This window comes from Camelus bactrianus, chromosome 11, assembly GCF_048773025.1.
Source record: "Camelus bactrianus isolate YW-2024 breed Bactrian camel chromosome 11, ASM4877302v1, whole genome shotgun sequence".
NCBI classification, from domain to species: domain Eukaryota; kingdom Metazoa; phylum Chordata; class Mammalia; order Artiodactyla; family Camelidae; genus Camelus; species Camelus bactrianus.
In genome coordinates this window covers 78503945-78528844 of record NC_133549.1, presented here as the reverse complement: position 1 = coordinate 78528844, position 24900 = coordinate 78503945, and the positions used below count along the sequence as shown (strand labels likewise).

Below are 24900 nucleotides of genomic sequence, written 5' to 3'. Positions count from 1 at the left end.
CTAAGCCGGGGGACTGGGAGCACTGGGCATCCCCCGGGCCAGGCACCCGCGAGGACTTCGGGGAAGACAAGGAACGCAGGTGAACGGCTTCTGGCCCTGGTGACCAACCTCGCCCGCCCGCCGGGTGTTTGCGCGGCGGCCGCACCCTGCGGTGAATCACGAGGCGAGAAGGGAGGGCGAGGACACGCCCCTAACACCTGGGCCCCGCCCAGTTGACTTCTGTTTGGCGCATCCCCAGGAGCCCCGCCCATGATACGCCCCCTGGGGGTAAGGTCTTCGGTACACGGGGCAGTGCACGTGGGAATGAAACGCTGGGAGCAGGAATGTGCGTGCTCGCGCGGGACCACTCCCTGGAGCACCCTTTCCCTTCCGGACGCACCGGTACCTTCTGGCCCAGGACAAAGGCCGGCAATTTCGTCCGGCAGGTCCCCCAGATGGTCTAGAGTTCATTTAATTCCCTCCCGCCCCCAGCACGTGTCCACGTGTCCCTGCACGCGACACCAGCCCTGGGTACGCCCTGCTGATGTGTGACTCACAGTTGCCACAGGAAGAGGCCCAGCCCTGGCGCCGGGTGCTGGCGGCCCTCTTCATCCAAACCCCCTGCCACATCTCGTTTGGTGACTCCCCTTTCCCTTTCCCCACCTCCACGTCTTGGCACACGCTAGTCCCTCTGTCCCTCCGGTGTTTTCTGGACGAGCACGAGCCATGGTTTTTCAACTCACGAATACTGGCTACACGGCACTCCCCAGTCCTGGGGAGACTGAGAGAAAACAGCATCGTCTTTCCTTCCCACGCTGACTTAAGGCCGGCTTTTCCAGAGGCTTTTCACGAACTGCCAGCAGGGGGCAGTGTCGTCGTGTACACCTCCTCCCAATCACCTCTCCTTCACACCTCCAAGCCCAGGTCTCTCTGTGGGTGGCTCTGCCTAGGTGACCTTGCCCTTCTCCAATCTGAGATTCCTCCCAAATGAGCGACAAGTCTCCTCCTTCACCCTCAGCAGCTCCCACCCTCACCCCAGGGCAAAGCCCAGTGTCCTGCTTGGTTCCTGTTGCAGACAGTCCCCAAAAGAAGGCCTCACCAGTCTGCAAAATGGGCCAAGGCTGCTCCTCCTGGTCTAAGGGAAGGTCCTTGAGGAGACACCTCGGGTAATCTGGAGGCACTTCCAGCATCCCCGGGAGCCCCTGCTCTCAGGAGAGGACGCCAGGGTCCATCCAGAGAGACCGCCTGGGGCCCCATGGTGTGGGGGAGGGGTGGGCAGGGCGGGACCCACAGAGCCCTCACATCTTTTGCATCCTTCCTCTGCATGACTCAGGAGAAATCCCAGTTGGCCCAACAATCGCTCTTCATCCTGTTCTCCTTGTGAGTGTTGGCCTGAGGGATGGGTCTGTGAACCAGCTCAGGCCAAGGACAGGAGGAGTCAGGTCTGAGGGCCAGGAGCCTTCTAGGAAAGTTTTTTCCACTCAAAAGAAAGGCAAAGAAAGAAGCAGTTTCTCATCTTCCAGTGGACATTTTTGTGGCTGGAAATGCTGAGAACTCTGGCCGTCACGTGTAACCACAGGAGGAACAAGCCTAAGGAAAAGCCAACGTGCTGGTTAGGGCAGAGCAGAAGTACAGAGAGAACCTGGGTCTCAGGTTACTTTATTCAGTCCCTACTTAATCAGTCCTCTGGCTGCCACAGGCTAGGTGACAGTGTCAGTTTCCTCATTGTCTGAACCACGCAAATTAGGATTCTGTTGCAAACCAAAATTTAAATCCTCATGTTACGTAGATGCTAAGGTCCTGCGTTTGCTGGCCTCACCCACCTCCCCAGCCTCCTCCAGCAAAGCGCCCTCCCTCTCTGCCTCAACCACATTAACTTTTTTCCATTTCCCTTGACATCATCCTTCTGCTCACCTCAGTCCTTGCATGTGTTTTCTGTCTGGAATGCTCTCCATCCTGCCCCATAAACTGTCTGGTCTAGGTGGCTCCTGCTCTTAAGGTGAGATCTTAAGGATCCCTGATCAGCTCCCAATACACAGAATGGGTCCAGCCACTGCTGATATGTTCTCACACCCTCTGTGCTCCTTTTCCACTGCTGTATATTAAGGAGTCACTTTCCTGTGCTTCTTTGTGATGGTTGTCCACGAGGCTGCAATTAAGTCCATTCTAACTGCTTAGCTCACACCCAGTGCCTAGAATGGTGCTCTGGCAACACCTGCTGTATGAATGCAAGATTGCCTGTGCTTTGGTTCTACAGATAGCAGAGTTGAGACATTGTCAGGTTCACCACTGATGCAGGAAAACGGATATGGGGTGTGAGGAGGGCTGTGTCCCGGGCTTCGGTTAAATCCTTGGGACATGCCCCACCAAATATGGGTCCTTGGCTTCATGCAGGAAAGAATTCAAGAGCGAGCCACAGTTGAGTAAAGGTAGATTTATTTAGAGATACATCAAAAGGCAAGAGAAAGGCCACGAGGTATGGGGGTTGGGTGCTCAGATTAGAGTAAAGGTAGGTACACACGCCATAGACAGAGTGTGGGCCATCTCTGAAGAGGGAGAGAGAGGGAAAGGCCACGAAGTGCTGTGTTGCCAGTTTTTATGGGCTCAGTGGCTTCATATGCTAATAAGTGGAAGGACCAGTCTAACTAGCCTGGGGAAGGGGCTGGGATTCCCAGGAAGTTGGCCATTTCCCACTCTTCTGTGGCTAGCCTTGGGACTGTCATGGCACCTGCGGGCATGTTGTTCACCATGTTAATATATTACAATAGGCGTATAATGAAGCTCAAGGTCTACTAGAAGTCAAATCTCCCACCATCTTGAGCCTCAAGGCCTACTGGGGGCTGAATCTTTAGCCATTCTGGTGTGAATGCTTTTATTCCTTGAATGGCTGTGCCCTTCCTGTCTCACCGTGGTGCCATCTCTTCAGTGTAGCCTCTTCCACAACCCCCTGCCTCCGTGCAGCTGGTCCTCCCACGCACCAGGCAAATGCCTGTTTCTGCGTGCTTCTATCCCCCTCAACACTGAGCCCTGGGGGGCAGGGCCAGGTTGGACTTGTCTTTGGCCCCATGTCTGGGACAAGGTGGGCATGGTGCTGGGGAGCCCTGGGAGTCTCTAGGAGTCCAGGCCCGTCTCCACGAGGTTCATGAAGCTAGTTGAGCCCTAATGGGCTGAGGGGAAGAAGGCTGTGACCACTGCACCTGTTGGATTTGGTCAAGTCTCCAAAGATTAATTCTTCCATTGGCAATTCCCCAAATCATTCCTAATTCTACAAATCTCAGTCCCCAACTAGCCAAACACAAAGTCACTAACATCACATTTTGGTTCCCCTCAACTTCTCAGTACTGATTCCCATCCAATTGCAGATGAGAAAGGGCAGAGTTTTCTACTTTCCACTTTATCTCTCTTTCTCCTTTTTTTAATTTGGTTGCTGTTAGTTCTCATTTCTACTTTACGAAAACACATAGCATTTGCATTCCATTCCTTCACACCTTTGTTTTGTCTTAGATCTGCAGCTGAAGATATTAGAAGCTCTCTGCCATTCCTTCTGCTGAAATATTTTCTGCTATCTCTGGGTTGGTTGGAGTTAGTCCTCTAGAAGTTTCCTGAAGAAGGAGGTATTTTCAGATGAACTGAGAAGACATCTGGGATCTGAGTTGAGAATTGTTATAGTTCCGCCCCTTGGGTTATTTCAATGTGTCCATGAGGGTTCATGGTGTTCTATTTTTGTGTATGGCATTTTCTGTTTTTAAAAAAGCTAAAATAAAAATTTAAAAAGAAGGGCTCAAAAAAAAAAAAAAAAGGAAGGAAGGGTTCACGTGAACCATATTCTGAGTTCTTAAAAGTCTGGTAATGTTGGTCTGTATGTAGCCTTTATAACTACACTTTCAACTGGGTTTGAAATTAATAGCGTGTATTCTAAATAAAACTTCACTGCCTTCTGGCACAGAAGGTTGACACGTCCTTAGAAGCCTGATTTCTAATTCGGTGGAATTCCAAATACGTGACTTGGTCTTTATGGCTGGTTGGCGTTCTTTATCTTCAAAGTACAATGATATTTCTGGAGTTCCTCTCCGTGATGATTGTTCTGGTTCAGTTTTCCCTGGTATGCTCTTTCAATATTGATTCTAGATTTATTATACTTCAGGAACATTTCTTAATTGTATTTTTAAATATTTGCTCTGTTCCATTGCTTGGCTTTCTTCTTTGGGAATTGTCTCCCAAACATTGTATGTGTCTTTAATATGACTTTTTTTGTTGTTGTTTTTCATTTCTATTCCCATAGATGCCTACCGTGGCTCCTTCTCATTTAGTCTTCATTTCTGCAATGGTTCATTTTATCTTTTTTCTTTTCTTTTAATCCCAAGGTTTCCTGTCCTGCCTACTCCTACTGTCTGCCATCTCAATCCTGAATTCTGGTATTTCTGTTTTACTGTCTTCCTTCGTAACTACTAATGCTTTATTAAGCGTCTTATTTTCTTTTGTAATGAGTACGACTTTCACCCAGATCTTGATTTCTAAATACTACTCTCCTATAAAGGAACCGGGGCTCCAAGGAGAAGTAGCTGATCATATGACTGGGGCAAGGAAAAGTCAAGATCAGCCTGGAATGTCTTGTAGTGACAGAAAATAAGGAAATGCTAAAACAAACAAACAAACAAATACATAAGTAAATAAATAGTAAAGATGGGGGCTTATTGAAAGAATACGGGAGCCAACCTGATGTTGTTTCTAGTGGCCAAAGCTGCACCAATGAACAACAAAATAAATAATAGTATTGGATTAAAACTCACGGAATAAGATAAATATTCTATTAATGAATCCATACTGATATGAATAAATGTGGAGAAGGGGCAACTCTTTCAGCAGAATTCCAATTATTTAAAATAGAAGGAAAGAGGGAAATAGTGAATCACCTTTAGGTAAACACCACAGAAGTAATTACTGCAGATAAGATTCACTGATGGATGCTAAAATTAGTGTGAAAATGTTTGAGGAGAAGTCAAATGATTTTTGACAAGGGTGAAGAGATCATTCAATGGGAGAAAGACAGTCTTTTCAACAAATGGTGCTGGGAAAACTGGATATTCACATGTAAAATAATGAAATTGGACCTTTATCTTATACTTTATATAAAATTAACTCAAAATAAATCTTGTATAAATATAAGACCTAAAACCATAAAACTTTTATAAGAAAACATAGGGTGGAAGCTTGGTAACATTGGATTTGGCAGTAATTTATTGGATATGACACCAAAGGAAGAGGTAACAACAATAAAAACTAGATAAATTGGACTGCCTTAAAATGTAAAATTTTTGTGCATCAAAGGACACAATCAACAGAGTGAAAAGGCAACCTATGGAATGGGAGGAAAATATTTGTAATTCATATATCTGATAAAGGGTTAATATCCAGAATATATAAAGAACTCCTACAACTCAGCAGTTAGGAAATAATCCAATAAATAATGTGTGTTTCTCCAAAAATAATATCTAAATGGCTGATATGTATATAAAAAGAGGCTCACCACCACTAATCAGAAAAATGCAAATCAAAACCATAATATCATCTTATCCACTAACATTAGAATGGCTTCTTTCAAAAAACCAGAAAATAACAAATGTTGGTGTGGATGTGAAGAAATTTGAACCCTTGTGCACTGTTGGTGGGAATGTGAGATGATGCAGCCATGACAGAAAACAGTATGGCAGTTCCTCCAAAAAATTAAAAATAGAATTACCATGTAATCCAGCAATACCACTTCTGAGTATTTATCCAAAAGAATTGAAAGCAGGGTCTTTAAAATATTTGAATCCATGTTTAAGTAGCACTATTCACAATAGCCATCAGGTAGAATCAACCCAAATGTCCATGGATGGATGAATGGATAAACAAAATGTGGTGTATGCACACAATGGGATATTGTTCAGCCTTTAAAAGGAAGGACATTTTGACTTGTGCTTTACAACATGGACAAGCCTTGAGAACATTAGGCTAGAGGACAATAAGCCAGTTACAAAAAGACAAATAGTGTAAGATTTCACTTATATGACATCACTAGAGTAGTCAGATTCATAGAAACAGAAAGGAGAAGGGTGGTGGCCAGGAGCTAGAGGGACGGAGAGAAATGAGGAGTTGTTGTTGAATAGGTGTAGTTTCAGTCTTGCAAGATGAAAATTTCTAGAGATTGGTTGCACAATAATGTGAATATATACTGAACACGACTGAACTGTACATTAAAAATAGTTAAGATGCCTAATTACCTACTCCCCTCAAAAAAAGTTAAGATGGTAAATTTTGTGATGTGTATTTTACCACAATTAAATTTTTTTTAAAGTTTGAAAAGAAACAGAGTATGTCTCCCAAGATGTTTATTAACTACAAGGGAAAGAGTAATATTGCAGTGGGAAAGCCTGGCAGAAATTACCTTAACCAAATGGTCAAGTTTAACCTCATTGGTAATAAAACATATTGATGTCAAGAACCCTGTGAGATTATGTGCTGGGAAGGCGATACTCTTGCCAAAAATGTATAACATCAGTCTATTCATAAGGAAACATCAGGCAAATCCATATTTTTTCTCAAATGAGAAACGTTTGACAAAATAATTGATCCGTACTGGTTAAAAGTTTCAAGTTCGTGAGAAACAAAGGAAAACTGAGGAAATGTTATTGAAGTCCCACAAAACTGCAGGAGACCAAGAACTAACAGCTAAATGAGCGTGTGATCCTGACAGAATTCTGGGATAGAAAAAAAACACATTATTTTCTACTAAAATAGAAATAGGCAGCTCCCATCAGGGTCTGTTTGGTCCCTCCCTGGTGAAATTCCATTATGGTGTTTAACTTAGCTAATATGATCATTTGTTAACTTAGTTAAATAATTTTAATAATATTAACATATTTAAACTTATTTAATTAAATAATTTTCATTTATTTAGTTAAATTATTTAAATGTCCTCAGTGAAATGTGCTAACACTGACCCCTGGTTCTGATCATTGTGCTGTGGTTACGTAAGATGTGACCATCCGGGGAAGCTGAGGGAAGAAGATATGGGAGATGTACTATTTTTGCAGCTCAATTAACATTGAGTTGGAAGAGCCAAATCTACCCTTGTCAATCATAAAACCCTTGTATTCATGACGTACTAGAGGCTCTCAGGAATCCAAGGTTCAAATCTGAAGCGGAATATTCTAGAAATCACTGGGAACTTCCTACGGAGAGAAGATGGGGTTGAGGTTACCCAGGCTCCTTTGCTCAGAAGCCTGCCCCCTTTCACTAAAGTGTTGAGCTCACCTATGCAGCCGTGACCTGCTCAGCCTCTCAGAGCCCATCTGGCTTCAGGAAGAGTCTACAGGCAGCCTTTCCCCAGTGGCAGCCCCCGGGTTCGGTCCTTGCCTTCCCAAGGGCTCCCTTCTCTCTTAGAAGGTGGTACCCCTCTAGGCTTCCTTGGGCAGGTTTCTCCTTTCTTTACCTCTTCCGGTCTTAGTTCTGGCCCAAGGAGTTCTCGCTCAGGGGGGCCTCTCCTCCTGGGAGGGAGTGTTGCTGGCAATATCTGAGACCCCCCAGGACGGCCCCCTGCCCCCATCCCCTGTTCTTCCGCACTTGCTGGCTATTCTGCTGGTCTTGACTGCTTCTGGATTTGTGTCGTTTCCCAGTCTCCTGGTTTCTCCGAAGTTAAATCTGATGTGTGAGTTGGTGAGAAAACAGAAGAAAAATCCTGTTTCTTCTCCTTTCTCTTTCTTTGTTGCCTCATAGAGTTTCAAGAAGAAGAAATGGAACTGTTTAGAATTAAGCTGCCACCATGTTACTCCCAGTCCTGGAAGTCTGGCAGGCAGGGCTGGTATTCTCTGTTTACAGAGAATCCACATCCACTCTCTACCTTCTCCTCCCTGCCCTCACCCTGAGAACCTGCCCTCTTGAACTGCATCACCCAGGCTCCCTCACCCTCAGGACATGATTGGGTTCAGCCAACTGGGTATATCGGTAGGAGGTGGAGAAGAAGAGGAGAGGAATTTGTTCCTCCTGCTCCCTTCTCGCTGGGCGTGGTTTGGCAGCACCGTGTTCCTCTGCTGACAGATGCTGCTTCTGCCTGATGACTCTTTCCTACAGCCGCAGCTCCCATCGGGGTCTGTATGGTCCCTCTCTGAGCCTAACAACTCCCACTATTCCTGGTCCCTGGGGGCCTCACCATCTTCCATTGGTTTCCTCAAGTCTTGTGAACTGTCCCTTTCCTCCTGTACCTCTTTGATGTGCCCTCTGATTTCTTCCATGAATGTATGAGTGTTGACATGCTAGGGAAGTCTTCCTTTGGTGGTCAAGTCTCTAGGAGACTAGTCTTGGCTCCCCTGTGGCTGGGAGAGGTCCGTGTGTGTAAGATATATGGGCTCGGTATATCCTGGGAGCTCAGACCCGTGAAGCAGAAGGGGAAAGCAAGAGGCAGGATGACAATCATAAAACTCTTGACATTCATGATATTTGCAGTTCAAATCACATGATACAAACTTACGGTTACTGGTAGGGGAGGCGGTGCGGGAAGGGTGGGGTGAGGGGATAAATTGAGAGTTCAGGATTTGCAGATACTAACTACTATATATATAAAATGGATAAACAACAAGGTCCTATTGCAGAGCACAGGAAACAACATTCAATATCTTGTAATAACTTATAATGAAAAAGAATATGAAAAGGAATATATATATACATAGCTGAATCACTATGCTGCACACCAGAAATTAACACATTATAAATCGATTATACTTCAATTAAAACAAGAAAAAAAATCATATGAGAAATATTCATGCTTTGACATAAGACAGCCCTAAGTATTTAAGTACTTAAAATAAAATTTTTTTCAGAACTGTTAATTGCTCAGTTGGCAAATTGCTACTTGAAAAATTGGCTCTCCTTGACTTGATGATGTAGCCAGCTGGTCCTTTGCCAAATGGGGTTGTTGAGCAAATTCCACTTGGGGATTTAGTTGGTTCCTGTCAAGCCTCGATTCTCCCGCCCCAAGTACTGGACTTGACCTTCTGACTCAGGACAGGCTGACATGGGTGCTTGTGTTCAGGGCCCAGCATGGGTCAGGCTTCTTCCAAGATGGGGTGGTTCCCCCCTGAGTCATCTCAACCTCATCCAGGCAGGAGTGGCCCAAGCCCAGCCCCTCAGACTGGCATCCAGGCCTGGTCAGGAGGGTCTTGGGCTGTCCTAGCTTCTTGGGCTGGAAAGGTGACCCTCAGGGAGCCATGGATGGACTGGGCTGAGCTGAGCTGAGAGAACAAAGATCTGGTCGGAGCTGGATTGGGAAGGCCCATGGGGCTGGACCTGGGCCAGAGCACCGAGGTCTGGGGCCCAAGTCCAGCCCTGACCAGCCTGGCCTCTCCAGGCCTCTTGCCTTCTCCCTGCTGGGCATTTGGGATCTGTGTCTGAACCCAGCCGTGCTAGGAGATCTGGGGCCACGGTGTGTTGTCACTGGAGTCTGGATGCTCACACAGGGGAGTGCATTAGTGGGGAGCAAGATCCCAATGGCAGGGGGTGCACTGAGGACCACAGCAGTCTGACAGCGAGGGAGAAGTAACACTGTAGTGGCCGGGGCTCCGGGCAACGCTGGGGCCAGAGCCCTGCGAGCTCTGACACGAGCCTGTCAAGGGGCTGGTGAGCTCCTGAGCAGAGGGGGACGGTGAAGAGTACCCCAGGGTGGGTGGGCACTGGTGGGGTGGGGTCGTGGGGTCAGGAAGCCGTCTCAGGACTGGTGCCATCCCGTCAGGGGAACTGGCACAAAGGACCCCTGGGAGTGTAAGGGACACACGCAACCTCAGGGGAAACAGGGAAGGGGCTTTGATGGTCCAGGGAACGTCTCTGTGGGTCTCTCAGCCCATTCCCATCAGCCATGTCCTGGAAGTCCCCCTACCCTTGGTGGCACTGTCCTGACACCTTGAGCAGTACTCTCTGGTGTTTGGCTGTAACAGGGGAGGAGTGGACAGAGTTATCTGGACCTGCTTACGCTCCAGGCCCCCTCAGTTTCACGGCCCCTTCTGAGTCATACATACATATTTATAAAACTTGCAAGAGTAGTATTACTGAGCTTTTTCTTTTCTTTTTTAATTGAACCCAGGACCTCGTGCATACTAAGCATGCGCTCTACCACTGAGCGATTCCCAACCCCGCTCTGTATTGTTTTCCTTATTTAAGAGCTCATCTACTCCTGCCAATGGCATGTGCGGGGCTGTGGCCTTGTGACCCAGAGTTCCTACTGCCCGCAGCATCCACTGCCCACCCCAGAGGGGCTGGCCACTACCCAGGGCTTCCCAACACCACTCAGGAATGTGGGAGGGCCTCAGCCCTGCAGGGCCCAGGTTGTGAGGGCTTGTGGCCAGATAAACCCTAATTAGGCCCTGCCACACCATGCTGGGCCCCTCTGAGGGATGAAGGAGCCTGCATGGGGAGAGTGGCCTCAGACTCCTGTCTTAGGCCTGGACCATGTGAACAGGATCTTGGGAGCCCCATCCTCCTTGCTTCCTGGCCAGTGGGGGTCACATCCCCAAGCCCTCTCACTCCAAGGCAGCCTCAGGCCCTGCCACTCTTTGCTTCACCCACTGGTTGATCAGGGCTCACTGCCAAGCAGCCCCTCCCTACCACATCAGTGATGAGGGGGTAGGAGCGGAAGTTTACCAAGAGTTTGTATGTATGATCCCACCAACTATTACTGACAAGGCCAGGAAGGCTTGGCTGTCCCCATTTTATAGATGAGGAAACTGAGGGTCAGGTTGGGCCAGTGACTAAGGGAAGCAGCATGTGACACGTGGCCTGAGGCATCTCTATCCAGCCTGAGTAAGAAGGGAGGCAGCCCGGCTCCCCAAGCATGTGATGCATCAGGGGTTGGCAGAGGTGCTTGCTGGGAGCTCTTGCCAGAAGCACCTCCCCAGGTGGTGGTGGGTCCTCCATCTACTCCTCTAGGGCCTCCTGGGTGCGCACAGCTGACTTCACAGGGCCCCCCCGAGAGGCCAGGCCCAGTGTGCATGTAAGGCTAGGCTCCCTCACGTGCTGGCTACCCCAGTGCTGGGCTACTCAGGTGCTCCCCTGAATGAGAACCTGGTGACTGCCAGCCAGAGATGACTAGACTTCTGGTCAGTGTTGCATCCTCCTCTGCCTTGGGCCAGGCCTGGCCTTGACCCACCCCCAACCTGTCCAATGGCGGCTGCAAAGCCACTCTGCAGAGCTGAGCTGAGGTCCTAGGGAATGGGGAAGGCAGCTGCCCCCACTCCGCTTGTGTTCTTGGCCTGAGGGACTACCCAGATCCCCAGGCCCACAAAACCCTAAACCCCGATTAGGCTACTCTAGGGACCCTGGACAGCGGGCTGGATGTCCTAGGCCTTGTCTGGGTACCCACCAGTGCCCACACTGTGGGGAGCTCGAAGCCCACGGGGCTGGCAGAGATGCGGTCCCCAAATGCCTCTCATCCCACAGGGCACTCAGGCCTCCTACCTTGGGAGAGGGGCATGTTCTAGAATCCATCACTCTGTCTAGCCTCAGCCCTGCTCCCAGTCCCTGCCCCTCACAAGGTCCCAGGATACAGGGTGTAGGGGGTCTCATGCTGCCAGAGGGGCACTGTCCCAGCCACAGAGCTGGGGTGGCCCCACCCAGCCTCTTCCTCCTGCCGCCTGCGCTGAGTCACCGTCGGGGCGAGGCCCGTGCCCCAGAGCCCAGCCAGGCATCAGAGACATCTATAAAAGCACATTGGTCCAGGCGCCAGCATCCGTCTTCATCACCACCCGTTGCCACACAATGCTGGGAGGACTGGGGAAACTTGCTGCCGAGGGCCTGGCCCACCGCACTGAGAAGGCCACCGAGGAAGCCGGTAAGGACCCCGAGGCTCATTTCCATCTGGGCTGCTCCTCCCACTAGGGGATGGGGACAGACTCCAGGGGTCCGTGCGAAGTTCATCCCAGCAGGATTGGGGCAGGCCTTGGCTCCACCCTCCTGGCCCATCAGCCCCACAGGGACAGGATGGAGGTGGGGGGCTATGGAAGGTGAGGAGGGCAGTTCCAGGAGGAGCCCTGAGGGGTCCCACTGCCCTAAACAACCCTCCCTGTCAGACCAGCTCTGCCACCCGGGCTTGGCCCATTCCTGGGCCTGTGGCTGAGGGCCGGAGGGAGGCAGCTCAGAGAGGCCCCTGGAAGCAGGCAGGGAGCTGGGGTGCTGGGTGAGCAGCTGGTGGCCTGAATCTTTCCCTCTGGAAACCAGGAAGGCCCTTCTGTATTCAAACAGCCTATTCTGAGTATATCCTACACAGAAAAAAGAATATGGATTTTTATTTTTACTGTAACTTTAAAACTTCAAAAATGTCTTCCTTAAGAAACCGCTGAGTCTGATTTTATTCATAGAGAGCCCTCAGGGTTTACACAAAGGACGTTTTCAATTTCTTCCAAATTGTTTTTGTTTTGTTGGTGGAGGAGGTAATTTTCTTGTTTCTGTTTGGCGGGGGGAGGTAATTAGGTTTAGTTAGTTCTGACCTCGTGCATGCTAAGCAGGTGCTCTAACCACTGAGCAAACCCTCCCCTATACCCTACGTTCAGAAACCCCTTTTTTGTAGGCAGCTGTCAGCCGCTGGATGCAGAGAGGCTAATTTAGGCCCCATCTGTTGAACATTGTGTGAGAAACAGCTTGAGTTTGCTGTTCTCTTTCTAAATGGCTGCAGACACGTGTGTATTTCATTTGCTAGCTCTGCAGCCGCTGGGGACGGCCCCTCTCTTTCCTCTTTCACCAGCTCTCTGAGTGTGGTGGTGTTTCCATTCTGCAGACCAGGGATCAAGCAGTGGGGTTGATTCTGAGAGTCAGAATCAGAACCTGTTAGTTCTTCTGACTCCAAAATCTTCCAGTCCTAGAGTGTGACCATCCTAGGAGGGCAGAGAGAGTTCCCTCTTACCTTAATGGAGGAATTGCTTTGGGGACCTTGGTGTTGCTGGAGGAAGCTTCGAGATTCAGGTCCTTTTGCTGCAGCCTCCATCCGGCCACAGGCAGGACAGCAGCTCACCTGAGAGGCGTGGTGACCTGGGAAACAGGCCTTGCCTTGGCTCCAGGGTCCCAGTGGGCAGGAGGGCCTATGTTCCAGGCCCCCTCCCAGGACATCCAGGGCTGTGTGGGCCGTGCAGCGAGGAGCAGTGGCTTGTGCTGTGTGTGCCCTCATTCTGGGCTGTTCTCATCTTTTCAGTCCACGCCGTGGAGGGGGTAGTGAAGGAGGTGGTGGAGCACGCCAAGGAGGCTGGAGAGAAAGGTAGGTACGGCCAAGGTCAGGACAGGGAGGGAGATGGGGAGGGAAGGTGGGAAGCTAGGTGCTGGCAGTAATCTTGCCCAACCAGGTCCAACCCTGACCCAGATGTTACTTCCTTTCAATCGCTGTATAATTATCTGCACTCATCTGAGGTCACAGACTGTACTTTGCTAAAGCAAGATCCATCTGGATCCATTCCTCTCTGTGAATGTTAAGAGGATGATGTCACAAAAGACCATGTGGCAGCGTGCTGGGACAAAACATTTAAGACATAAAATATATTTATACACATACGTATTTACGTCAATGTTTATACGTCTGTGCGTGCTGTGAAGATCACGACAGTAAAAGCACACGCACACTTCATTCCTTACAACAAAATCAATTCCAGATGGATTAGATCTTAAAGATAAATACAGGAAATTATTAACTTGAGAGAAGAGAACATAGATTTTGGCATAATCTCAGAGAAGGGAGGATCTTTTTAACTAGGACGGAAAATCCAACAGCCATAAAGGAAATATTAGGTACATCTGACAATAAAACTTCAACATTTTCCAGAGTAGAAAAAAAATACTACAAGCTAAACCAAAAGAAAAACCACAAACTAAGAAGAAAATATTTGTAATAGAAACAATGACCCAAGACAAAAATGATAAAAAAAAAAAATACCAACAGGTATTTCACAGAAGAATGAGGTATGAATAGACAAACACCCATGAGCAGATGCTCTGTCTCATGAACAGCTGAAGAAATGCAAGTTGTTTGGCGAAACAAAACCAAATTTGAATGCATCTCTCTGGGAGCTGGGTTGCCCCCTGTCCCATGGGCTTCCTCTGGGGCACGACCCAGTAAGACTGCCACATCCCATGGGCCACTCCAGGTGACAGCAGCCCGGCAAGCGGCTTGAAATGTTTCCTTTGTTCACCTGGACATTCTTTCTTCCTGACAGCCATTGCTGAAGCCTTAAAGAAGGCCCAGGAGACAGGGGACAAAGTGGTAAAGGAGGTCACTGAGACGGTGACCAACACAGTCACAAATGCTGTCACCCACGCAGCTGAAGGCCTGGGCAAACTGGGACAGTGAGCACGCCCGCCATCGGCAGACTCTCCCTGAATCTCAATAAAAAGCTGTGAAATGTGTACACCGAGCCCTGGATTTATTCCTATCTGAATGGAAACACTGTCTGTGTCCTGTGTGTCCCCTCTTCAGGGACCAGGGGCCAGCACCTCGGCACCCTCTGGGGGTCAGATAGGTCCCTGTGATGAATCAGATGTGCTGTTCTCATATCACGATTTCTCATGTCAGCAAGGAGCTTTGTGAATCGTTAGTGTCTGTGCTACTTTTCTTGAAAGATTATTTCCCCAGAAAATATACATGGCTTTCTGAAACCATAGTGCTTCCAGGACACCCCAAGGGAGGACCATAATTCAGCTTACGTGTTCTTTGGGTTTTCCTTGAAATGCTCTTACAGGACTCAGGGAAGGTCACAGACCAATGTGATGGAGAGGTTAGCTGGCAGACATGAGCTGCTTCATGTCTGAAACAGGCTTCAAAGCAGCGCTTCTGCTGGGCAGTAACAGAATCAGGTCAAGGAGAAACTGAGCCCTCTCTCTACTGGCTGTTGGAGATCTGTGTTAGACCTAAAGGGTGGTACGGGGTAAGGACGCCTGGCTTCCCCTCCTTCCTGCCACGAGTGAGTCAGTACCATAAAACTTAAACATATATTTAAATAACATTTAGCTTAACATTTTGGATTTTAAAAAATAAGGGGGGGGGTGGGAATAGCTCAGTGGTAGAATGAATGCTTAGCATGCACAAGGTCCTGGGTTCAATCCCCAGTACAACAAATTCTCTATTGAAAAACAGAGAAATAAGTAAACAAACCTAATTAACCCCCCTCCCCCCATTAAATAAAAGGAAATGATCTGTAAAGAGGTAGCATTGCTTATTTATCTTGCTGGAGGTTACTTGTTCTTGGCAGAAATGAGAAGAAAAGGTGTTTTAATCGAATGAGTGAGTTGCTCACCATATTTCTGGCATTCTTTCAGAGCTGGCTTCACAAGTCTCTGAACAGCCAAGGAATGTCCAACATCCTGGCCTGGAACATTTGTCACTTTTATCTTGGTTTGGTTTCTGATGACTTTTCAATTCCCCCCAATCTCAAACTCAAAAGAAAGTGGATTGTGGGTGGCAGTGTCAGCCAGAACACCCTCTCTGGATGGCAGTTCCTCCTCCCAGACTTCATTCTCCAGGGACATACAGATGTCCAAAAGGCGAGCACACAGATTCATCCTGGCATGTTTGTAATAGCAAGAGCTTGGAAACATCCTAAAATGATAATATGAAATCACTTGGATGGTAAGTTTTGCTCTGCTTGTCAGGCTTGACACACAATACAGAGCTGACACTTATGTCTTCTAGTGGATTACAATGCCTTAGCGTGAAAATTGGGACTTGTGCCTAGAGGGCCATCAATAAGGACTGGTTAACAATTCTTGCATTTATATGAAATGGAATACTCCATGGTTGTTAAGAATGAGGAAAATGTACTTATATGGGAACATGTCCAAGTAACTCAATAATTTGTAAAATATGTATGTAGAATAAGTTCATTTGTACAAAGCAAACACATAATTGTGTAAGAATAGAAAACAATTTGTAGTATATATAGAGCAAACATCAACAGGGCTCAGCTCTGTGTGCCTGTGGGAGTATGAGGAATCCTCATTTTCTATATTACATCGTTCCGTGATGCTTGAATTTAAGAGAAAACCAATACAGATATATTTTTAAATGTGGCTGTAAATGTCACATACTAGTTTATTGAGGATTGTTTCCTAGTTAAGTGCTACTAAAAATTTGCTTCAAACTTTGTTACCACTTGGCGACAAGATAAGTAAAGAAATGGAGAGTGCTTAGAAACTCTTCTAGAAATTGGACGTCACCTGGACCTCCAGGAGTGTGAACAGTGGAGAATTCTTGTCCAACAGGGTAGAGACCAGCCCAGTTTGTTGAACTTGTACGACAAGCTGCAAGGCGATGAGTCATGTGGAGCCTCACCACATATCATGATGAATGAGATTAAGAAACAAACAAACAGAAAACCAAAAAACTGGACCTTCCCCACAGGAAGTTGGAGAAGCACTGCCCACGTTGCCTTCACTTCACCTTGCAGTGTGCTTTCCTAGAATAAGTACATCCAGCTCTCATTTTCTTCTTACTGTGTGCTGTGAAATGAGGGTTATGACACTGACCTCAGATAGACTCTAACCGTGTTATAAGGAAGCAATCAAGAATGGTATCAGAGAAAACAGTGGAGCAAGGACCTCCAAAAACTCTCTCCTCTGTAAAAGTAATGAGAAAACTGGCAAAAATACAGTTAGAGTCAACTTTTTCTGAAACTCTGGAAATTAACTGAAGGTTTATAGCAATCCAGGAGCATTTACATAAAACAAATTAAAAACAAACAAGATCTTGTTAAGAACAGTCAGCTTTGTGATGTTTTCAACTTGCTCTATTCTCTTCTCACTTCCCCCTGACTCCCAACAGCTGAACTGCAGCTTTGAAAACCAACAACCCACAATCAGAGTGAAAACCAACAGCCTGGAAGCTACTGGAAAGAGCAGAACAGGGTTGGTGTTGTTTCAAAGCCTCATTCACAGAAAGCTGTCATTATTTGACTTGACTGGTGGTTCCTAGGAAGACTCCACTGCCTGGCTGTCTATTTGTCACGACTAGGAGCACCTCCAGTGCATTGTAGAGTTTAAAATACAACTGAAATTAAAAAATAGGAATTTGTTACCAAATCCAAGGCTGTGAAGACTTACAAATGTTTTCTTCTAATAGTTTTATCTCTTGTATTTAGGTCTTTGATCCATTTTGAGTTAATTTTTATATATGGAGTGAGGAAGAGGTCAAACTTCATACCTTTGCATGTGGATATCCAGTTGTCCCCGTGCCTTTCGTTGTAGACTATTCTTTTCTCACTGAATGGTGTATTGAATTGTGTACCCTCCTCAAAGGATATGTTGAAATCCCAAACCCCAGTACCCGAGAATGTGACCTTATTTGGAAACATAGTCATTGCAGATGTAACTAGTTAAGATGAGGTCATACTGGAGTAGGGTACATCCTTAATCCAAAATTACTGGCGTGCCCTATAGGAAGACACAGATTCACAGAGGGATCATGGCCATGTGATGACAGAAGCAGAAATTGGAGTGATGCAGCGGGATTGCCGCAGATGTCAAGGCCGTACACCAGCAGCTAGGAAAAGGCAAATTCTCTACTACAGGTTTCAGAGGGAGCACAGCCCTGTTGATGCTCTATTCGTAGCCTCCAGAACTGTGAGACAGTAAATTTCTGTTGTTTGAAGCCATCCAATTTGTGGTACTTTGTTAAGGCAGCCCTAGGAAACTAATACAATTGGTATCGGAACCAATGTTAGAAATCAATTGACCACAGATGTTTCTGGACTCTCCATTCTATTCCATTGGTCCAAGTGTTTGTATGTCAGAACCAGTGTTTACTCTAGCTTTGTATTACGTTTTGAAATTGGAAGCGTGTGTCCTCCAAGTCTTTTTCTTTTTTTTTCAATATTGTTTTGGTTATTTAAAGCCACTTAAGTTTCATATTAATTTTAGGATTAGATTTTCTATTTTTACAAAACAGGCCATTGGCATTTTGAATCTGTAGATTGTTTTGAGAAGTAATGTCATCTTATAAAATTAAGTTTTCCAATCTATGAACATGGAATGTCCTTCTATTTATTAAGGTTTTCTTTAATTTCTTTTAAACAATGTTTTGTAGTTTTTTGTTTCCTAGGTTATGTAAGACTTTCACCTCCTTGGCTAAATTTATTCCTAGATATTTTATTCTTTTGGATGCTATTGTAAGTGGAATTGTTTGCTTAATTTCCTTTACAGATTGCTTCTTGCTGATGCATAGAAAAACAACTGATTTTTGTGTCGGTTTTGTACTCTGCAACTTTGCTTGATTCACTTATTCTAGTAGGGTGTGTGTGTGTGTGTGTGTGTGTGTATTCTGTGGGATTTTCTATGTAGAGAATCATGTTATCTGCAGATAGTTTCTCTTACTCCTTTCCAGTTCAGGTGGATTTTCTTTTTCTTGCCTAATTGCTCTGGCTAGGACTTCCACTATCTTGAATAACAGTGAAAGCAAGAATCCTTGTCTTGTTTCTCTTCAGGGGAAGCTTTTATTTTTCACCAATGAGTATGTTAGCTGTGAATTTTTTCATAAATGCCCTATATGTGTAGAAAGTCTTAAATTTTGTCAAGTGCTTTCCACAGCCATTGAGATGATTATGTGGTTCTTTTCCACTTTGTTCAGTTATTGGGGTGTATTAGATGAATCAATTTTCTTATGTTGAACTACCCTTGCATTTCTGGGATAAATCCTACTTGTTTATGATCTATGACACTTATGAGCTTTTGGATTTGGTTTGTTAATATTTTTGTGCCTATGTTAATAAGGGATATTGGTGTATAATTTTCCTTTCTTGTGATGTCTGGCTAGCTTTGGTATAAGGGTAATACTAGCCTCATTAAAGGTTTAGAAAACCAAGAAAAAAAAAGTGGACTCTATCAAAACTAAAAACTTGTATCAAAGGACACCATCAAGACAATGAAATGACAAACCAACAGAATGAGAGAAAATACTTGCGAATCACATGTCTGATAAGGGTTACATATCCAGGATATATGAAGAACTCATAAAACTCAACAAAAAGACAAATAACCCAATTTAAAATGGGTAAAGGATTTGGATACAATCAAAATGAAAAATTTTAAATTATTGGAAAATGAAACATCTAAAACTCCCTCTGGGGGGTTAGAAAACGATGAAGTGGGTGCTATGAATTGGAGGGCACAAACTATTTATTGTTCACAGTAAGCCCTGTAAACTATTTGGCTCTCTACCCCAGTAATTCTCAATACAGTGTGATTTTGCCCCTCATAGGACTTTTAGCAATGTGAATGCATTGACTGTCACAACTGCAGGATGCTACTGACATCTAATGGGTAGAGACCAAGGATGTTGCTAAACATCCCACAATGCACAGGACTGTTCTCCAAACAAAGGGTTATGTGGCCCAAAATTTCAACAGTGTTGAGGCTGAGAAATCCTGTCTAAGCTATGTGTAAGCTTTGATTAAAAAAAAAACCAACAAAGCCAGTAAGTTGAGAAAAAAAGTTAAAATATCATTAACACTCATATTACAAGGCAAAAAACAAAAACAAACAAAAACTTTTGTGGAGGTTTCTGTACAAGGTTCACAGATGTAATTGTCTTCATGTGCTGTGCTTTGACTGCCTTATGTATCACAGCAGGGTTAAGAAAGCCTGCCAGGGATGTTTAGGGAATAGGGAATTTGTGAGTTAATATGCAGGATTTCTAAAGAAAACAGTAAATCATCAGTCCTAGCAAGTGAGTTGCCAGAAGCGCAGCTTAAAAAAGAGAGAAAAAAAAAAATCAAGCTTTTACTTCTCAAGCTTCCCTAAACTTCATCTATCAGGGTAACTAGAACACATTCTGATGTAGGGGTTCATGAAGCAAGAGTTAAGTATTCTTTGAGTGCTCCATAAGCCATTTATGGCTATTTCAGAAGCAATTAACTTTAGAGAATTGTATGTAAAATTTTAAAAAGAATTATAAGTAAATTAGAACATTTCAGTGAAGCCAAGAGTAACTGACCAGAATTGTCTAACTCAGCCTCCAGGAACCAAAGCTGACACTACTATTGTGTTGTCTTTGTATAGCGAGCATAATTAGTACCAGTTTCCAACATTGTTACCAATAACCAGTAACACCCATCCATCCATGCCTTTAAAACACTATAAATACCCCAATATGTCAGCCAGAGGCCACCACTAAGACCTACTGTCCCTTTCACATGACCTGAATCTACTGCACCACCAGGCACTATTCTAAATATTCTGGAACTTATTTTCCTATCCCGCCACCTCTCCCACTTAGTGCTCCTCCTAGAGTGCAAGGAGACATCGCTGTGTGTGGGAAGGGCTTGCCACGGCCACGGTGCCACAGGCTTGTTTAGTCACTCTTGGACCTGATGCTCAGAACCATGGGGAGGCAGAATCAGGACAAAACGCTTGCAAAGTTATGTCCCAGAGGTGGCAGCCATGTAAGCTGGTGGAATCAGGTCTAGAGTCTAGTTCTGTTGATTATGGTTAGTATTCTGTCTTAAACTGTTACATTCTGTGCCTCTATTATTAAAAAATGAAACTTGCAATCAACAAAACCTTCCTTCATTAAGAAAAAAGGCACTTATATATATAAAAAGGTATATAAATTACATCAGTTTTCAGCTTTAAGCACTAGACCCTCTTCCTCAAGAACAGTCACTGATAGTGTTTATTAGAATGAAATACAAAAGAATTCAAGAATAAAATTTGGGCAGCTCACAATATAGTGGGAAGAAATGTTATACAGTTGGTTGTTCCACAAATTTCAGAAACCCAATTGTAGTTTTATCATCTATTAAGAGAGATACTATCAAATATAAAACACAGAAAAGAAACGCAAGCTTTGGAAAAGGTAGACTTTTAATAACTTCTTTTATCACCAGGTTAAGTCATGCAGTTACAAAGTAGTTAGAAATTTCTGAAAGGATATTGTTAAAAAAAAAAAAAAGCTCATTCTTACATAAATAATATCTAGTACTTCATTGGGACACTACCGTTCAAAAGGCCCTGGCCAAGTAACTTCCAAACAAAACACAAGCCCAGGTTGTTTCCAGCCCACTGGGAAGGAAGCCATGTGCAGAATACGGGGCCTCCAAGAGGACACAGTCGGGGCCATTGGCAACGCTCAGAGCCGCCAGCCAGACTCCACAGAGGGAGCCCAAGCAGTTGTTTTCTGGGACACTACTTGAATTATTGTTCAATTAGTCAACACAATAGATCTTCAAGAGAGAAGAACAATTAATTAACATGATAAGGAGGTTACTGCACTCTTTGGACTATATGTCATTATTGTTAAGTAAATTCCGACGGTCTTAACAAAAAATAGCCTCCATCATTTGCAGGTATGAAGATAACTTAATTCTCCACCAGGCTTTTCATTTTTTGCTGGATGACAATATGTGATTGATAAGCTACAAATGATACTGTTTTATGTTATAAAAATACTAGTTTTTTTCATTTATGTTTACAGGCATTCACTGCTTGAGTCAAGGTTAGGCTTGTTAAGTGATTAAAGGCAATTTTATTACAGCAGCATGTACTTATTTTATTCTAAAAGAATAAAATGCATAAAGAGAAACAGCTTTTAGTTTTGTTTGCAACCTGTAAAATTGAGTTATTTTGCTGATGTAAAATACCAGTAACTCACTTTAGGACCATGCCACTTTCTGAAAATGCCGTATAAATGTGTAAAAGCACTTTATAGACTTGTCCAGAGCTGAAGCGGCAAGCAGCTGACTGCTCGTGGACAACAGGAGCTTTCTCAGGGCCATAGCTGACTGCTGGGGAGCGGCCACGGAGCAAGGCAGCACAGCCAGATGGATGGGACTTGTTATTAAAGGCAGAATGCCCAAATGACTCTCTGGGATCGCTGATTTCTACTGGCACACTTACCAGGCTTGCACATGATCCCCTAACCTTAAGCTTCTTCTTCTAAAGGGGCTGATTTGGATTGACTTGTTGAGTATAGTGTCCATTATCTACTAAGTCATGAGAGAGAGAGAGATTTCTGCGGTTACATGTAAACTTGTGGTAGGTCTGCAGATGAAGAGGTGAAGAGGGCAGTGAAGAAGTCAGTCGCGGCCCATCTATGTGAAGGTCACACCAGCTTCATTGTACACCCTGAAGACTTTCTCAATGGCGTTGACATAGGCAGCCGTCCTCAGGTCCAATCCCAGGTTATACTTCATGGCTGTGCGCATGATTTGCTATGAAATGAAGGAGAAAATGCAGTGAAGATCATTCCGATGCCAGCAGCCAGGCCACGAACACCCAAGGCACATCCTGGCCTGGTACAAGTTACCCGGCACCATTTCAGGGCAGGACGTGGGGAGCCAATGAGGAACCACTCAGGCAGCAGAACAAGCTCTAGGCAGGAGGGACTGACTCTTGAATTTAAAACAAACTACTGTTTAGGCGACACTAAGAAGTTGCTCTTTAGAATTTAAAGTGTGAGCTGTCTTGTGCCCTTCAGACACCCTGACATCCAGAGCAAGTTCATATGATACACACCGTGATAATTTAGAATGAGGTGAAGAAAATGTCCTGGAACTAGCGGTGATGGCTACATACACAGCCTTGTGGACAAAAGCTGCTAAACTTTATCTTTTAAAAGCATGCATTTATGGTAAGTTAATTACATCTCAATAAAAAAAGTTAACAACAAACACCACCATTGATATCTGCTCCTGCTATTTCAACTTAACACCATGTGGATAAAGGCTGAACTTGAGAAGAAATTAAGAAAACTGGATTCAACCTGGGTTTAAGGCTTTGAAATAAGGATCAAGTGGTCAAAACCTCTTTCACTTACACCAAATTCTATAGTAAGGTAACAGACTGGTGCCCTGAGCGGAAATCCAGTTTGGCTGACTAAGCTAACTGCCAGACACCACTCGCTCCTAACTTGGCATTAGTATTTATCACCCAAAGTCTGGAAAACATCTTCCAGACCCTAAAAACAATGCCCATCATCCCAAGACTGGAAAAGCACACGTTCTGCTAGACATAAACGAGGAGCACGTAAACAGGCTGCTATTTTCTGTCACTGCACACACGATCTGGCAGCTGACATGACAGCTGAGCTGTACTTTGTGTAACTGGCAGGAAGAAGGGCAAACAGCACCTGTATACCCACCCTGGCAGATCGCTCCATAGTGTAAGCTAAGCCAGAGTGCACGATGTCTTTCTCAGAGGCGCCCTGTTAGGAAAAAGAACATGAATTTAACATAAACCATATGAAGATATGCTTCACCCGCAAGAGCACAAAACATTTTGAGTCAGTACACAGTCAGATAGAATTGCTTTGTCTTTCAGTAAAGAGATACTTAATTTTTGTATATAGTACCTTGAGATCTATTTAAGTAGTTGTGGTTTTCTTTTTTTTTTTTTTTGGAGTAAAGATAGATTTATTTAGAGAGATACATACAACATAGAGTGTAGGCTGTTTCAGAAGGCGAGAGAAAGGCCACAAGGTATGACGGTTGGGTGCTGGTTAAAGTAAAAGTAGATACGCGCTCCACAGACAGAGTGTGGGCTGTCTCTGAAGACGAGGGAGTGAGAGATTAAGTAGCTGTGTTTAAACCACAATTTGGTTTTCGTTCTAGCTGACAGCAGACGAATACCCATGAAATTATGATCATGGAAAAACAGCAAAGTATGGACTAAGAAACACGAGGCACTGGTCACGCCTCTGGTATGGAAATGCATCACAGCACACGTCACCCTGCCCGGGTCACGGTGCAGCCACCCCCTCTCCCCTAGATGAATGTACAGAATGGAACCCAGCTACCTCCCACAGCAGCTGTGGGTAGAATCCTGCCAGTCTATTCAGCAACTCTGAAAGCGGGACGGACCTTAGCTTTTCTTCAATCACCCCCTAATTCTACTGATGAGGAAACTGATGATCAGAGAACTTGGCCAAGGTCATAGGTAGCTATCTTTAGAGCCGAGCTATAACCCAGGGCCTTTGACCATCAAATCAGCTCCTCTCTTTCCTATGCCAACTATTTCTATGAATCACTTTGTTTCAGTGGGTTCCTCTAATTTGGTTTTAGGAATGCTTTCTAAAATTAAGACAATTAACTATCACCACCACTACCAATATGACATATATAGCTATTCAAACACATCTTGATATGCCAGATAAAAACTTAATGGGGCTCACCAACCAAAGTTATCCATCCTGAACTTTATCCAATTAATGCTTTATTCACTTAAGAAGGTATATTTCTGTAATATTTGTATCAGTTAAGAAACATTTGAGTTAAACTTTGTTTTGTTCTACCAAGTTGGGAAGAGGAAAACAACCCTTGCTTTACAGGTGGAAAACTGCTATTTTCTTTTCACTCACTCATTCATTCACCATTTACTGAGTACCTGGCACTCTTCTAGGCACTGGGGACACAGCAGAAAACAAAATAATGAAAATTCTGTTCTCAGGGAATTTATATTCTAGTAAGAGGTGATAGCACATGCAGTTAAAAACCATGAGGCTGAGTGAGATACAATTTTGAATTCAGACAGAGAAGCACTTCAGACTGAGGACTTCCCAGGAAGGAATGGCTAGCAAAGCAGGAAGGAAACCAGGAGGATGTAGTGCCCTGGAAGCTAAGAAAAGAAATATTTCAAGGAGGAGAAATCACTGGTGACAACAGCTGCTGACGGGTGAAGTAAGATGAGGGCTGAAAGGTGACCACTGGGTTTGGTGATGCTCATGTCATTGGTCACCTTGATAAGAAGAGTACTGGTGGAGTGGTGGGCAGAATAGTAGGTTTGAATATGGAAGAAGAATTGGAGGCAGAGTATATACAACTTTTAAAGAGGTTTGCTGTAAGGGAAATAAAAATGGCAGGACCTGGAAGGGAAAGTAGGATTAAGATTTATATATATATTATTACTTAAAAAAAATATATTTTTTTAAGACAG

At 44.9% G+C, this 24900-nt stretch overlaps 2 protein-coding genes across 2 annotated transcripts in view; one reads left to right on the top strand and one right to left on the bottom strand.

Annotated features, from left to right (window-relative positions):
• The first annotated feature begins 11677 nt into the window (after positions 1–11677).
• On the top strand, positions 11678–14391 carry FAM25A (family with sequence similarity 25 member A). The gene is made up of 3 exons (XM_045515808.2): positions 11678–11836; positions 13190–13252; positions 14202–14391. Exons 1-3 carry the CDS (start codon positions 11764–11766, stop codon positions 14333–14335), a joined length of 270 nt encoding a protein of 89 aa, XP_045371764.2. The 5' UTR covers positions 11678–11763; the 3' UTR covers positions 14336–14391.
• Positions 14392–20817: 6426 nt separating this feature from the next.
• GLUD1 (glutamate dehydrogenase 1) overlaps positions 20818–24900 on the bottom strand; it is a 33787-nt gene continuing 29704 nt past the window's right edge. Inside the window, exons 12-13 of the mRNA XM_010953730.2 lie at positions 23111–23173; positions 20818–22181 (exon numbers count right to left, since the gene is read on the bottom strand). Coding sequence (XP_010952032.2) covers positions 22062–22181; positions 23111–23173 — 183 coding nt within the window. The 3' untranslated portion in view covers positions 20818–22061. The remainder of the gene's footprint in view (positions 22182–23110; positions 23174–24900) is intronic.

Bases quoted from the DNA above. Each gene is read 5' to 3' on its own strand.
- FAM25A (XM_045515808.2), top strand. From the start codon at position 11,764: ATGCTGGGAGGACTGGGGAAACTTGCTGCCGAGGGCCTGGCCCACCGC. The intron at 11,837-13,189 runs GTAAGGACCCCG...TCATCTTTTCAG, and splicing joins GAAGGCCACCGAGGAAGCCG to TCCACGCCGTGGAGGGGGTA. The intron at 13,253-14,201 runs GTAGGTACGGCC...TCTTCCTGACAG, and splicing joins CAAGGAGGCTGGAGAGAAAG to CCATTGCTGAAGCCTTAAAG.